At 38.7% G+C, this 16,678-nt stretch overlaps 1 protein-coding gene across 1 annotated transcript in view; it reads left to right on the forward strand.

Annotated features, from left to right (window-relative positions):
- Positions 1 to 16,678, forward strand: part of UVRAG (UV radiation resistance associated) — a 333,170-nt gene that overhangs the window by 179,845 nt on the left and 136,647 nt on the right. Inside the window, exons 9-11 of the mRNA XM_032166960.2 lie at positions 5,496 to 5,580; positions 9,045 to 9,132; positions 10,305 to 10,365. Of these exons, the coding sequence (XP_032022851.1) occupies positions 5,496 to 5,580; positions 9,045 to 9,132; positions 10,305 to 10,365 (234 nt within the window). The remainder of the gene's footprint in view (positions 1 to 5,495; positions 5,581 to 9,044; positions 9,133 to 10,304; positions 10,366 to 16,678) is intronic.

The following is a 16,678-nucleotide window of genomic DNA, read 5'->3' on the forward strand; positions in this document are numbered from 1 at the left end:
TTAAGAACTAATACTAGCTCTGACCTCAGCTGTCAAGCCAATTGTGTAGAGGTATGACAGGTATCGTTTGTTTTACATTGCCTGTTAATAAGGAAGCCTATCAGTTCTTTAAGGGGAGAAATAAAAATACTCTCTTAGAACTAAATGCAGAGAATAATTTAGTTTCTTATGTGCAATATATTAAATATCATAATGAAATAAAGTCAGTTGTAATTTTGCAAAAGTTACAGCAAGAAATATCTGTTAACCCTTGAGAAAGGCAGCATCATAAATCATGGTATAGAAAAGGCATTTCTGCAGGGAGGGAAGCTAAAGTACTCCAAGTATATTGCTTTTTGGTCATCTGACTTAATGTAGAAAACCCAGAAGAATGACAATTTATTGGTTTTAACTGTAATTTTGACAGGAGCTGGCCATTGGCCAGTCTCAGACCAAACTCTGGTGAGAGAGAACCAAGAGTCTGTGTTTTGTTTTGTTGCTGGAAGCAAGATTCATAGTCTTTAGCTATTATATTTATAGGAGCCAACATTGACATTTTGCTATTAAAATTATATTGCCTGACTTGTGTTCTTGCTGAACAGAGAGGCTATCTGATTTAACAGAGTAGAACATTGATATATGCCTGAACGGGGCCAAAGCAGTTTTGGAAGATGGTAAACCAAGCTCCGGCATTTGTGTTCCCTCTCTCCTAATGACCTATTGATGTGACAATAAATATACACGTATAAAGAATGAAACTGTGGTACTGGTGGAAACAAAAGTCATTGGGATAGCAAAGGTTTTGGCACAGTTCTCAAAGCTACAAAGTAGATAGGACTGTTTTGATGAATAAACTAAAGTAGAGAAAAACTGTAGCCTAGAACACAAACGGAAACGGCTGCAGGTAGGGTTCCTGATAGAGAGAACCATCGTAGGGTTCCTGATAGAGAGAACCATCAGAGGCTTCAAGCTTGGAATTTGCCAGTATTGAGATCAAGAATTAACTAGAGCAATAATCAGGGTAGTTGAGCCTTTTGGCCCATTCTCCTTCTTGTGTGCATTTGGAGCAGCTTTCTATAACATTTGCTGTAGCTGCTTTCTAAACATAATGGATTCCTGACCTGGTTAGGTCCCATGGTATAAGTGTTTGACATGGTAGAAAGTTGCAGTAGAACCTAAAGCGACTGGACTTTTATAACCAACCCAGAGGTAAACATGAAAGACAACTCTACTCACGAGTGAAATACCTACCCCAAATAAAATCCCAGTGTGAAGCTCCCTTGACAGTTGCAGTAATTCGAAGTAAAAGTATACCTTCTCCCAGCATATATACCCAGAAGGAAAGCCTAATTGTCAACAGGACCAGCTCACTTATACTAATGGCACTAAGGGGTGAGGCCTTTTGTGGAAATAAATCTCATAGCTCCAGAGGAAACCTATGCCAATTGTCTATACTAATCAATCTAATCACTTATTCATGGGTTTGAAAGGAGCACTAAGGATCATCAGATATTTGAGGAAAACAGCATGAATGAGACCAAGTTGAATAAACAGAATAGCTGACCCAAAATAAACAGACAATACAAAGAATGGAGAACTTTTAAAAAATCAAATTAATATCCTCAGATTTTCCTTCCAGCCTCTGCCTAAGGTGTAGGTGGAAGGAGTTTCACTTCTACCCTAAGAATAAAGAAAAAAAAACACTGGATAATGTACAAAGTCATAACTTTTCTTAAATCCATCAGAAAGCTAGGATCTCAAGGCAACCAAGTAGCTTGAGTATGAGGAAAGACAGACAAACTCCAAGGAGAGGTAGGATGTGAGCACTGATTACTAATGGCAGAGCATGGGAAGAAGTTGGGGGCTGCTGTGTAATAAGGTAAAATAATTGAGGTAAAGCTTTTAACAAATCGTTAATGACCAAGTGTAGACTACTATGTGACTACGGCAGATATAAGGCAGTTTTTACCAGCTTGCAGTTTCTTCTGCATAGACCTCTATTGGATATTCGCAAGAAAGATTGAGGACAGGTTAGGAAATCTTTGTTCTTCTGCAGGTAATGTGTCTTTTTTCTATGGCTGCCTTGGATATTTTCTCTTCATTTCTGGTTTTCAGCAGTTTGAATATAATGGCCTAGGGGTGTGGTGGAGCAAGAAGGAGGGAGGAAGGGAATATGTGTGTTTTCAGGAGGATCACCTGAGGTCAGGAGTTCAAGACCAGCCTGGCCAACATGGTGAAACCCCATTTCTACTAAAAATACAAAAATTAGCCAGACATGGTGGCGGGTGCCTGTAATCCCAGCTACTGGGGAGGCTGAGGCAGGAGAGTCGCTTGAACCCAGGAGGCAGAGTTTGCAGTGAGCAGAGATGGCACCACTGCACTCCAGCACATTTCCTATATACTATGATTTTCACTAAAATACTGATTTTTTTTTTTTTTTTTTTTTTGGAGACAGAGTCTCGTTCTGTTGCCCAGGCTGGAGTGCAGTGTCATGATCTTGGCTCACTGCAACCTCCACCTCCCAGGTTCAAGCGATTTCCAGCTAATTTTTGTATTTTTAGTAGAGATGGGGTTTCACCATGTTAGCCAGGCTGGTCTCGAACTCCTGACCTCAAGACATCTGCCAGTCTTGGCCTCCTAAAGTGCTGGGATTACAGGCATGAGCCACCGCACCTGGCCTAAAATAATGATATTTATGAAGAAGATGACAGTTCATAAAAACTCCTTTATTTATGAACTATATTTTAGTAGTCAAAATACAGGTACTTTTTAACTCTTTTTTAAAATATACTTTCAGTAATGTTATTCTGTAGCATTTTTGGTTGGAAAGGAATTAACCACTCATTTTTTTTTATTTATTTTTTATTATTATATTTTAGGTTTTAGGGTACATGTGCACAATGTGCAGGTTTGTTACATATGTATCCATGTGCCGTGTTGGTTTGCTGCACCCATTAACTCGTCATTTAGCATTAGGTATATCTCCTAATGCTGTCCCTCCCCCCTCCCCCCAACCCACAACAGTCCCCGGATTGTGATGTTCCCCTTCCTGTGTCCATGAGTTCTCATTGTTCAATTCTCACCTATGAGTGAGAACATGCGGTGTTTGGTTTTTTGTCCTTGCGATAGTTTACTGAGAATGATGTTTTCTAGTTTCATCCATGCCCCTACAAAGGACATGAACTCATTATTTTTTATGGCTGCGTAGTATTCCATGGTGTATGTGTGCCACATTTTCTTAATCCAGTCTATCGTTGTTGGGCATTTGGGTTGGTTCTAACTCTTTGCTATTGTGAATAGTGCTGCAACAAACATACGTGTGCATGTGTCTTTATAGCAGCATGGTTTATAGTCCTTTGGGTATATACCCAGTAATGAGATGGCTGGGCTTCATCCCTGGGATGCAAGGCTGGTTCAACATACGCAAATCAATAAATGTAATCCAGCATATAAACAGAACCAAAGACAAAAACCACATGATTATCTCAATAGATGTGGAAAAGGCCTTTGACAAAATTCAACAACACTTCATGCTAAAAACTCTCAATAAATTAGGTATTGATGGGACGTATCTCGAAATAATAAGAGCTATCGATGACAAACCCACAGCCAATATCATACTGAATGGGCAAAAACTGGAAGCATTCCCTTTGAAAACTGGCACAAGACAGGGATGCCCTCTCTCACCACTCCTATTCAACATAGTGCTGGAAGTTCTGGCCAGGGCAATCAGGCAGGAGAAGGAAATAAAGGGTATTCAGTTAGGAAAAGAGGAAGTCAAATTGTCCCTGTTTGCAGATGACATGATTGTATATCTAGAAAACCCCATCGTCTCAGCCCAAAATCTCCTTAAGCTGATTAGGAACTTCAGCAAAGTCTCAGGATACAAAATCAATGTACAAAAATCACAAGCATTCTTGTACACCAATCACAGACAAACAGAGAGCCAAATCATGAGTGAACTCCCATTCACAATTGCTTCCAAGAGAATAAAATACCTGGGAATCCAACTTACAAGGGATGTGAAGGACCTCTTCAAGGAGAACTAGAAACTACTGCTCAATGAAATAAAAGAGGATACAAACAAATGGAAGAACATTCCATGCTCATGGGTTGGAAGAATCAATATCATGAAATTTATAGATTCAATGCCATCCCCATCAAGCTACCAATGACTTTCTTCACAGAATTGGTAAAAACTACTTTAAAGTTCATATGGAACCAAAAAAGAGCCCGCATCGCCAAGTCAATCCTAAGCCAAAAGAACAAAGCTGGAGGCATCATGCTACCTGACTTCAAACTGTACTACAAGGCTACAGTAACCAAAACAGCATGGTACTGGTACCACAACAGAGACATAGATCAATGGAACAGAACAGAGCCCTCAGAAATAATGCCGCATATCTACAACTATCTGATCTTTGACAAACCTGACAAAAACAAGAAATGGGGAAAGGATTCCCTATTTAATAAATGGTGCCGGGAAAACTGGCTAGCCATATGTAGAAAGCTGAAACTGGATCCCTTCCTTACACCTTATACAAAAATTAATTCAAGATGGATTAAAGACTTACATGTTAGACCTAAAACCATAAAAACCCTAGAAGAAAGCCTAGGCAATACCATTCAGGACATAGGCGTGGGCAAGGACTTCATGTCTAAAACACCAAAAGCAATGGCAACAAAAGCCAACATTGACAAATGGGATCTCATTAAACTAAAGAGCTTCTGCACAGCAAAATAAACTACCATCAGAGTGAACAGGCAACCTACAGAATGGGAGAAAATTTTTGCAACCTACTCATCTCACAAAGGGCTAATATCCAGAATCTACAATGAACTCAAACAAATTTACAAGAAAAAAACAAACAACCCCATCAAAAAGTGGGTGAAGGACATGAACAGACACTTCTCAAAAGAAGACATTTATGCAGCCAAAAAACAAATGAAAAAATGCTCATCATCACTGGCCAGCAGAGAAATGCAAATCAAAACCACAATGAGATACCATCTCACACCAGTTAGAATGGCCGTCATTAAAATGTCAGGAAACAACAGGTGCTGGAGAGGATGTGGAGAAATAGGAACACTTTTACACTGTTGGTGGGACTGTAAACTAGTTCAACCATTGTGGAAGTCAGTGTGGCGATTCCTCAGGGATCTAGAACTAGAAATACCATTTGACCCAACCACTCATTTTTTTAAAGCGAAGTCTGAATTTTGATGTCTTAATCAGTTGCTGACCATATTTCTCAGTCATTAATTGAGAAATATTTATAGGCAGAGAGTCTTAGGTGTATACTCTTAGGCTCCTGCTGGAGGCTGGACTTATGTGAAAATTGGACCAATAGGGAAGTTTATTCTAGCTACTTTCCCCAGAAGATCTCTGTACTCAACCCACTTTCCCTAACTCTTTTTATTTCCCTCTCACAGTCAGGGATTTGGCTTGGCCTCTTTGGTTGTGATTGAGTAATCCTATGTTACATATGGAATTGTCTCCTTCCTTTTCTTTCTAGGAAGTGCATTTTCAGCTGAGCACCTCAAACTTCAACTCCAGAAGGAATCCCTAAATGAGCTGAGGAAGGAGTGCACTGCAAAAAGGTAAATGCACACTGAGAAGAATTGCTATGAGTGTGGAGTTTACTGTGAGGATAGATTTGAAAAAGTAGCATTCTTTAAAGCTGCTAGTATTAATTTATAGTCCATATACCTCAGTACCACATTCGTTTATTCAACACATATTCATTAATTAAGCATCTACTGTGTGTCATGCACCATGCCAGAGGTCAGTTATGAAAGCTCCTAGTATGTAGTTATAATCAGAAACATGAACACTATTTGAGTTTCTTAGGCCACAACATCATGGTTTAATGTTTGAATTTCTTCCTCCTGTCTTCTACATGCGGTTTAGCTTATAGGTTTTTTTTCAATAATTTTTTCAGATTTACTCCTGCTTCTTGTTAGCTCATTTGGATTACTTCAGCAACTAGATTATCTCTCTAACATCAGTCTCTTCATCTTTCCAGATTGTTCTTCATGCTACGATCAGACCTCTCCTCTTAAAAATACCATTTTTACCTTATTTTTTATCTTCTTTTTTTTAATGTGGAGAAACATTTCATTCATTCATTCATTCATTCATTCATAGACAGGGTCTCATTCTGTCACCCAGGCTGGAGTGCAGTGGGGCAGTCATAGCTCTCTATGGCCTCAAACTTCTGGCCTCAAGTGATCCTGCACCTCAACATCCCAAAGTGCTGGGATTACAGGTGTGAGCCATCATGCCTGGCATTTTTATCTTCTTAATATGGTGATCCTTTTACTTAACTTTCAAATAGCCTGTAATAAATTGGCACCTTGCAACTGTAGTTAATTTTAGTCGCTCTCCCAACATTCATTTAACAAATGCCAATAGTTTTTCTCTTCATTTTTTCCAACATGTGCTTAATTCATTAGTACCTCTGTTCTTTTGCTCATCTTCACTTGCTTTTCCTGGAAAGTCTGTCCATCTTGCACTTTTCTTCAAAAAACTTTAGCAGTTGGGGATTCAAAAATGCTAGACCGGCCGGGCATGGTGGCTCACACCTGTAATCCCAGCACTTTGGGAGGCTAAGGCGGGCAGATCATGAGGTCAGGAGATCGAGACCATCCTGGCTAACATGGTGAAACCCTGTCTTTACTAAAAATACAAAAAATTAGCCAGGCGTGGTGGCGGATGCCTATAGTCCCAGCTACTTGGGAGGCTGAGGCAGGAGAATGGCGTGAGCCCGGGCAGCGGAGCTTGCAGTGAGCCAAGATGGCGCCACTGCACTCCAGCCTGGGCGACAGAGCGAGATGCCGTCTTAAAAAAAAAAAAGTGCTAGACCTATAGAAAACCATAGAGATTATCTATTCTAATTTTCTCAATTTGCAGATAGGAAGGCGATGCTCTGGTAAGTTACTGTTTGTCCAACTCACTAGCAAAGCCAGGACTAGATCCCATTGTCTTCAGTGCTGTTTTAGATGAGAAAAAAACCAGTGATTTTCGTACTGTTACACACCACTCAATACAACGCTTTTAACATTAGATTCTCCAGCAAACCCTCACTGTATGTCTTAGAATTTAATTCAATTCTCACTCTATCTTCCTGCAAATAGTATCAGATCCCACAGAGTTAAGGACTCATTCCCACAAGACTGCCTCACCACATCAGATGCCAGTTGGCAAGCCCCAGGTTGTGACCTGTGCTTCTGATCGACCTGCTTTAAATAGAGGTTCCCATAACCCATTCCTTGGATTCGATTAATGTGCTAGAGTAGCTCACAGAACTCAGAGAAACATTTACTTAACCCTTACTGGTTTATTATAAAGGACATTACAAAAGATACAGATGAACAAGATGGAAGAGATGCATAGGGCAAGGTATGGGAGAGGGAGCATGGAGCTTCCATGCCCCGTCTGTGCACATCAATCTCCAGATACCGCCAGTCTGGAAGCTCATTAAATCTTGTTGTGCAAGAGTTCATATAGGTCTTGATCTCCAGCCCTCTTCTCAGAGTTTGGTGGTTAGGGAAGAAAGTCCAACCTTCTAATCTCTTGGTCTTTCTAGTGACCGGTTCCATCCTGAGGCTGTCTAGGAGCCCCTGCCTTAAGTCATCTCATTAGCATAAACTGTGGTGTGATCAAAAGGGGCTCATAATGAATAGCAGAAGACACTCTTATCGCTCAGGAAATTCCAAGGTTTTTAGGTGCTCTGTGATAAGAACCGGGGGCAAAGACCATATATATGTCATGTTATACTTTGACCTACAGTTTCTCCTAAATTCCTTTTGTTCTTAAATTCTTGACACAGTTGATCAGGCAGCTTACTTTACAGGTATTTTATCTATTGATCATGTTTCTTAAGTAGTGCAAGAAAAGAGCTGGTGCCAGCCATGGTGTCTCATGCCTGTGATCCCAGCGCTTTGGAAGGCTGAGATAGGCAGATAGCTTGAGCCTACGAGTTTGAGACCAGCCTGGGCAACATGGTGACACTGTCCCTACAAAAAATACAAAAATTAACTAGGCATGGTAGAGCGTACCTGTAGTCCTAGCTTCTCAGGAAGCTAAGGTGGAAGGATCACCTGAGCCCGGGAAGGTCGAGGCTGCAATGAGCCAAGATTGTGCCACAGTACTCCAGCCTGAGTGACAAAGTGAGACCCCATATCAAAAAAAAAAAAAAAAAAAAAAAGAGAGAGGGAGAAGGATAATTTCATACTATAGCTTTTTATTTGTTGTTTTTACTTTTTTTCTCACAGTCCAACATTTTGGTTTTTGAGGTAATTATAATATGTAATTGTGAGTGAAATATAGAATAATTTTTGAGGAAATGCCATCCAGATCTTTCTTGAAATCAAATTGGTCTCATTAAATTGACTGTGAAATCTTGGTTAGATTACTCAGACTCTCCAAATATTGTTTCCTTGTTTATAAATAGATATAACAATATCAACCTACTGGAGTTGTTAGAATAACTAAATAAGGCATTTGTAGATGCCTAGTGAATGATTATTTGTACCCTTTATATTTCTTTTTTTTTTCAAAGACAGGGTCTTGCTCTGGTGCCTAGGCTGGAGTGCAGTGGCATGGTCAGGGCTCACTGCAGCTTCAACTTCCCAGGACCCAGCAGTCCTTCTACATCAGCCTCCCAAGTAGCTGGGACCACAGGCATACGCTACCAAGCCAGGCTAATTTTTTTTAGTTTTGTAGAGACGGGGTCTCCCTATATTGTCCAGGCTGGTTTTGAACTCCTGGGCCTCTCAAAGTGCTGGGATGATGGGAGTGAGCCACCACTCCCAGCCCCCTTTACATTTCTTAGCATGGTACTGATCACACACAGTAGCACTCAGTATATAGTTAGCTTGATTGATACTATTTGGAGATAGGTCAAGACTTATGGTAGCTATTATTTATGCTTCTACTTCTGAGTTTCTGTGGCCTATTACAGACGGTATAATCTTCCTTTGCATTAATTGTTTGGAAATAAATGTTACAAAGCATGCAAGCATATATTTTTTAATAAATGTATTTTTTCTTTCCTCATTAGAGAACTCTTTTTGAAGACTAATGCTCAGTTGACAATTCGTTGCAGGCAATTACTCTCTGAGCTTTCCTACATTTACCCTATTGATTTGGTAAGTTTCAGATCTTCTGAAAATATTTTTCTTTTTGAAAAGATGATTTCTGTATGAAATTTCCTCTTAATGAAAAAACTCATTGCTTTAGGCTTAATCATATGCTCTGTCATGATTCATTCAGAAGCTAATGTCTATTTAAAACATAGATTTAGACTTGTTTGGCCTTAGGTTCTACTATTTCATTTATATCACTTTGGTGGTGAGATGCACTCATCATCTGAAAGACTGCCAAATTATTTTTGGTTTCTTTAGGACCTTTTTACTTAACCACATTATCCATTATCACCACTTCTTTTTTTTTTTTTTGAGATGGAGTCTCGCTCTGTCACCCAGGCTGGAGTGCAGTGATGCAATCTTGGCTCACCGCAAGCTCCGCCTCCCGGGTTCACACCATTCTCCTGCCTCAGCCTCCCGAGTGCTAGGACTACAGGCGCCCGCCACCACAACGCCCGGCTAATTTTTTTGTATTTTTAGTAGAGACAGGGTTTCACCATGTTAGCCAGGATGATCCACCCGCCTCAGCCTCCCAAAGTGCTGGCATATCAGGTGTGAGCCACCGCACCCCACCCATTATCACCATTTCTGTCATATACATGCACATATATGTGCACTGCTTTAAAAATATGATTGATAATTTTCATGTATTAGTGTTACTTAAGATATTCCTGGGATAACTGTCAGGCTGTTAGGTTTTTGAGCCTAGTTTCTTAGAATGAATGAAAAAAGGAAAACTTTAATAAAATTGATTAGGATTATTTTTCAGAGAATTAAATCTGCTACATTTGATAGTTTTCTTTTTAATGAAAAGTTGTTTAAAAGACTAATTTTCAGAGAAGAAAGCTAATTGGATTTGAGTTTGCTTATAGAATCTTGTTAAACCATTTATATATGTGAATGAAACAAGGATATTTTTATGATGATAATTTTACATGGCTTTTTCCTTGGACATGACGTCTTAAATGTTATTATAGAAAATTTCAAGTATATGTAAATGTAGGGAGATAGTAGAATGAATCATCATGTACTCATCATCGAGCTTCAACAATTATGATAATACTTGGAGTTTAGAACAGTGTTTTGAGTCAGCACCAACCTGCTGATTTCTTTGAGATTTAACTTAGAGTTTCTTTGCTTTATTTATTAATTTTATTCTTTAATTAAATTCACAGAATGAACATAAGGATTACTTTGTATGCAGTGTCAAGTTGCCTAATTCTGAGGACTTCCAAGGTATTTTATTTTGAAGATTTGTTATATATTAATATATGGAAATAGAATATCTTGAAATGCTGGTTGCCTAGCACTTTATCCAAAAGAATTTTTGGACCTTCTGTCCATTCCCAATTGCAAGTATGTATGTCAGACTCCTTGATAGGAGATAGAATGTTAGGTTTGATCATAGAAAAATAATTACTGAACGTTATATTAGAAATTTAAAAGAAAATAGTTTTTAAATGGGCTTTAAGCAAATTAGGCAGTCAGGTTCTTAATACAAATAATCGCCCTTCCTTTTGGTTTGATTTTTATGAAAAATTTGTGTGTGGTTGGGAGCAGAGGAACAGCAAACAAAATCTGTTCTGTTATTATTTAGAAAGTCATATTACTCCTGACCTGAGAAGTATTTGAAAATTTAATTTTGTGAAGTTTCCATTACCACAGGCTTAATTTGTTATACTATCATTTCTGTTATCTTTTAACTAAGAATAAATAAATAAATTACATTAAAGGTATTATAGAATATGATCCTTAGTAATTTCTATATTTTAAAATCTTTTGTTTTTCCTGCTCACTTTGCAAATATTCCAAAGAATTTATTTTCTTTGGCATATCAGTGATTATTTTTATTGTTAGCAAAGTGGATTCTTTTCCCTTAGCCTAAACAATGCTTTGGGGCCTACTAAATATCTTTATAGATTATTCCCAAAGCCAGCATTTTATCTACTTGAGAAGTTACTGAAGAAGAGAGCATTGCTAGTTTTGATCAGGACTTTCATTTTCCTATAAAGAAGCTGTTTTTATTGGTGATCATTTAACATCTAAGAGTGTTTTGTTACCCTGTTGGGCCCTTAACCTGTAAGTACTTCAGACGTGATAAAAGGAGAGTGATAAACCAGGAGGTGGAAAACCTATGGTCAAGTCCTGATTGCCCCTCTATAAACCATGTAATTTGGAACAAGTCATGTAACCTTTGAGTTGATTTCCTAATTGATTGAATGAACTATTAATTTATGCTCTACCTGTCTTATATGATTGTTGTGAAAAATAAGTGAGGTATACCAGTAGCTATAAATGCGTAAGATTTTGCCTAATCTTTAATACTTACAAAAGCAAACAAAGGGATCCTGTAAGGAAAATGGTATTCAGTGACTTGGTTGAGGCCACAAAACTGGGTAATAATATAGCTGGGATTTGTCTGGTTTCCATTTCATAGTGCTCCCTCAGATATCTGTAAGACACTCACAAAAATGTGTTTTGATGTTAATTTTAGGCAAAGTTGTGGTATCTTGAAGCCCATGGTGCGTCATTTTCCTCATTTGTTCATTTAGTAAACATATTGAGTACTTTTGTCCTGTACCAGTTTCCTGGGATACAGAACATTATTCATTGAAAAAAATGTTCATTGAACACCTAAATGCCAGGCACTGTGCCTTTTGAGGATACAATGATGCAGAAAGTAAACATGTTCTCTCCTTCCATGGAGCTTATTGGGGGAGACAGCCAATAAACAAGAAAATAAGTAACTAGCAAGTATTTAATAAAGGAATATGCTATCCCAGAGAATGGAAGAAACTGCCTTAGATAAAGCAGTCAGAGAAGACCTCTCTAAGGAGAAGTATAAAATTGAAGGCTAAAAGGAGCCAGCTATGCTACAGCTGGGGGAAGAGCATTTCTAGGAGAAGGGTCACCAAGTACAAAGGCGATGATGAAGGAGGAATGGGCTTGGCATCTCTCAAAAAACTCAGGGTTGGGGGAATGTGAGAAAAGACTTGTATTTTGAGTAAATCATGTAATCTTTCAGCTTAATTTCTTATAAAATAAGATATCTATATCTGTAATTTCTTGTGATGATTGAATGAAATCACATTTGAAAAAGCTTTTCATATAGGAGGTACTCAATAAGTATAATTGGAATTAGTTGCAAAAGAGAGAGGAAGGAAGGACAGTAAAGACCAGACGTGTGCAGCTGGAGCATAGTGAGTGAGGGAAGAGCTATGTTAGAGGAGGTAGGAGAGGGCAGCCAGGGCCTTGAGGTCACTATAAGGAGTTGATATTTTATTCTCAAGGAAGTAGGAAATGCCTGAGGGACTTCAAGAAGCGGGATGGCATGAGCTGAGTGAGGCTTTTAAAAGTCACTCTGGCTGCTAAATACAGAATGATTTGAAGGGGGCAGTCAGGGAAGCAGGAATATCAGGAGTGGTGGTCTGATTACTCTGAGATGTGTCCTGATTCTATTTTGTTTTCTTTGAAATTCCTTGTCTCCTAGTTTTTCATAGCTTTTATAGTTATCTACACTTAGAATGCCCAACAAGCTGAATACAGTCTCCCTACCCTTTAATAAATTAGTGTAGCTTTTTAGTGCAGTTGTTGTAAAACAAAATGTGAGATAAAATGAAATAAATGTTTAATTTTACTCTAAGGTCCTATTCATTCCCCATTACCCTTAGGAATCAGAAATTTTAAGAAGCACATGCAGTAATATTGGACTTTAAAAATCTTATATTGGCTGGGTGCGGTGGCTCACGCCTGTAATTCCAGCACTTTGGGAGGCTGAAGTGTGCAGATCATTTGAAGTCAAGAGTTTGAGACCAGCCTGACCAACATGGTGAAACACTGTTTCTACTAAAAATGCAAAAAATTAGCTGGGTGTGGTGGCACACACCTGTAATCTCAGCTACTTGGGAGGCTGAGGCACGAGAATCACTTGAACCCAGAGGTGAAGGTTGTAATGAGCTGAGATCGGACCACTGCACTCCAGCCTGAGCAACAGAGTGAGACTCTGTCTAAAAACAAAAACAAACAAAAAAAATCTTATGTTAGTATCCTGCAAGACACTTCCATTAAATGTATTGAGTGTTCTGTGTATGTCATCCACGGTGCCAGGTGTTGAGGGTGTAAGAGATGGTTAAGACATTGATCCTGCCTCAGTGAGATTATAGTCCAGTTGAGGATATCAGATTTGTAATCAAGAAAGTCAATAAGTATTTATTGAATTCATAGTCTGTGTCAGGCACTTAGAAGTTTATAGCAGGTACATGGTACTCAAAAAAGTGAGAATAATCACTTCTATCAGGAGGGGATCAGGAAAAGTTTTATAGAGAAGATGATTTCAGTGTCTTAAAAACTAAAATGATGTTTTCCAGTAGAAAAAAAGAGTAAGAAGACATTTTAGGCTGGGTGAGTAGAAATATAGTAACATAGGCCTGGCATGGTGGCTCATGCCTGTAATCCTAGCACTTTGGGAGACCGAGGTGGGAGGATTGCTTGCGACCAGGAGTTTGAGGCTGTAGTGAGCTATGGTTGTGCCACTGCACTCCAGTCTAGGTGACAGAGTGAGAACCCATTTCAAAATAGAAAATAAGAAAGGGAAAGAAATATGATAACATGGAACATAATGATGTTCTCACATTTACCCTAATTCTCACAACTGTGAGAATTAATTCCATCTGTAAGGAAAGGAATTACCCTAAATTTAAAAAAGAAAAAAAAAGAAAAAAATTTGAAGCTCAGAGAGATTAGTTAATTTTTTCGAGGAGTCATATTAACCAGTGATAAACCTAAGATTATTCCTGGTCTGCCTGATTCTAAGATTCATATAATTCTTGCCACAATGCAGTTTTCTTCCTCGCTTTGAATAATAACCTCTTTAAACCTGTGACAACTTTTTAGTATTCTATAGCAGCTGCTTTCTGGGAGAGACTCTAGTGAAGGAACTCCAAGCTGGTTGTTCTGTGATATTCATGAGACTTTGCTGGGATAGACTTTACGCTGCATGGGGTGATACTGTTTGGGAAACTCCACCGTAGTACTCCAACATTATTGTGCTTTTCTAAGTGGGTAAGTTACTGTTGGAGTATGCCAAGGAGACCTGGACACAATGGAAGAAAATTGTCCAGTGAAGGGTGTTCATCTGAGTTCCACTGACCGAGACATTTAGCTTAAAAAAAAAAAAATGTGTCTGTGTGTGTGTGTGTGTGTGTGTCAGTAATCCATAACACGAGAGCCTTTTGTGGTAATGAGACCCAGATTTCCTTCTGTGTCTGTATCCCTTTATGCAGGCGTGATTTCTTGGAAAGGAGAGTCCATATGTCAAACAATGTCTCATTGAGAACATGGAATGATTCCATAGATGCTGTGGCAGTGATTAGAGTCTTAAATATTTTGTCCTGTCTGGATCAGTGGGTGCTTGGTTCCTTAACAAATCAGCTGCCTCAGTGATTGGGAAGGCAGGATGGTAAGAGCTTTTAGATCACTTACTGTACTTGGATGCGTTTGAATATTAACAGTTTGTCCAACATATAAATCACAGGAACATTTGAATTAATTTATAATGTTATGGCCATTGCGTGTTTGTGGAATTTGTTGTCATAAAAATTATACAAAAACCACTCAGCCTTGAGTGGTTACCTACATTTTAAAAATAAACCAGGATTATTTATTATGAGGAAACTGTGGGTTTTTATTTTATTTTCAAGCCCCTTAAAACTTTGTTGGAATTAGCATCTTTTTCACATACCTTAAGGTTCATTCGTGTTTCTCCCTGGACCCTCCACTCCTGCTCCAACTTCTCACTAACAAAACTATCGTCTGTGACCTTTCTAACCCCCAGAACACCATAAGGTACACAAACCTCTGCTCTGCCTTAGGTGTTAGGGACGTCATTAATGCTTACTGGAAAAGCACACCCCAGAGAGCTGGGTTTTGGCTGTGGCAGGTAAAAAAATCTTTCAGATCTTGCAATGCTGGAAACCTTAAACCTTTTGGTTTTTTAGCTAAAGTGATTGGCAACAGAATGTGACATCTGAGGTTGCATGGCCTGCAATAGCCATAATTAACCACATGAGCTCACATTTTCCCACTGGAGATTCAGTGGTCTTGGGGTGATGAAAGTGACTTCCCTACCAAGAGGTGGTTTTCCTTTTGAGGGTATTGGAATACCCTTAGGCCCTGTAATGCATCACCCATGGTCCTTTTAAAATGCTTTTTAATATAAAGCTTCAATATTGGAAATCTAACACCACAATGTTTAACACTGAGGCTGTGATGGAGCACTATGGCCTGGAATGGGAAACCTAGAATTTTTAATAGGTGGAGTGGGAAGACTTGTGGCAAGAATGGTGAGTGTGAATAACTTGAATCAAAGCTGATTTCCAATATTATTCAATTTTCAGTGTGTGCTATTTCTTTTTGATTTCTGTGTGTAGACTTCTCTTAGAGATGCCTTTTTATCTTTAAATTTAAACACAGTTGTTTTGTTCATTGATGGGAGATGATGTTAGAAAACCAACTTTTTGTTCTTTTAATAGAGATGTGGATGTAGTCTCAAAATACACAAATATAATTCTTTAACAGTCCTCCTTTCATAATATGGGAAAAATGTAGATGCTTGAATGTTTAGCATTAGATAGATATTTTTGAAACATTCATTGTTTGCATTTGACCTGCTTGAAAGGCTCATTTAAGAGGCCTGCTGCTTTCTGGAAGTTTTCAAATCCTCTTCTGTCAGGTCATGTAGGAAAGGAAAAGCTTTGTATAAAGCACATAGAGGGAAGTTGCAACTTAGCATAGTATTATCTGTCTTTAAGTCCTCCTCCTCTTCCTCTTCCCCTCTCCCTTCAAAAGGTGGTTATTGAAGATCAAGTCCTTTTACTGACAGGAATATTTTAAATTTGATAAGACCTAATCTTTACGGAAAGCACGAGGCAGAATTCAGTCACCTGTGAAGAAACTCACAGTTACAGCTGTGACTCCACACCTATATAGGTATTCTGGAGGATTGTGGACACAATTCTCTCAGTTATTTCATCACTCATAGTTTCTACCTATATGGCTTTGACCAAGCCATTTATACCACCTGGGTCTCATTTCTCTCTTCTCCAAGTTGGTAGCATCAGACCCAGTGATTGTGAAAGTTTCTCTCAGTTCTATTATTGTATGATAATGAATTTATATTGTAACAAATTTATAATGTAAAGTACTTTTAGTCCCTAAGGTAGTCTGATGTCTGGGTTTCAGCAGAAGGAAAGTGTTGTAGTAGTATTCAAGGTACTTGGGTGAGACTGGGGCAAGAGGACACGGTCTCTAAAAATAATTAGGATTCTAGTTAGTTAGAGCATGACTCAGTAGTTGGTTGAAAATGACTGCTGTTTGATTTTTTTCCATGAGTTTGTTTTAGAGAACTGACATTCCTTGAGAAGCCCATTTTCTGTTGAGTACTATGCAAGTCATCGAGGACTCTCAGACTTTTTATGTGCTCTTTGCTCTTACTAGAAAACTGTGAAGAAACTAAGGTGGTACACGTGTGTCATATGCTTGGTACATTCGA

The sequence above is a fragment of the Hylobates moloch genome, unplaced genomic scaffold, assembly GCF_009828535.3.
Source record: "Hylobates moloch isolate HMO894 unplaced genomic scaffold, HMol_V3 SCAFFOLD_11, whole genome shotgun sequence".
NCBI lineage: Eukaryota > Metazoa > Chordata > Mammalia > Primates > Hylobatidae > Hylobates > Hylobates moloch.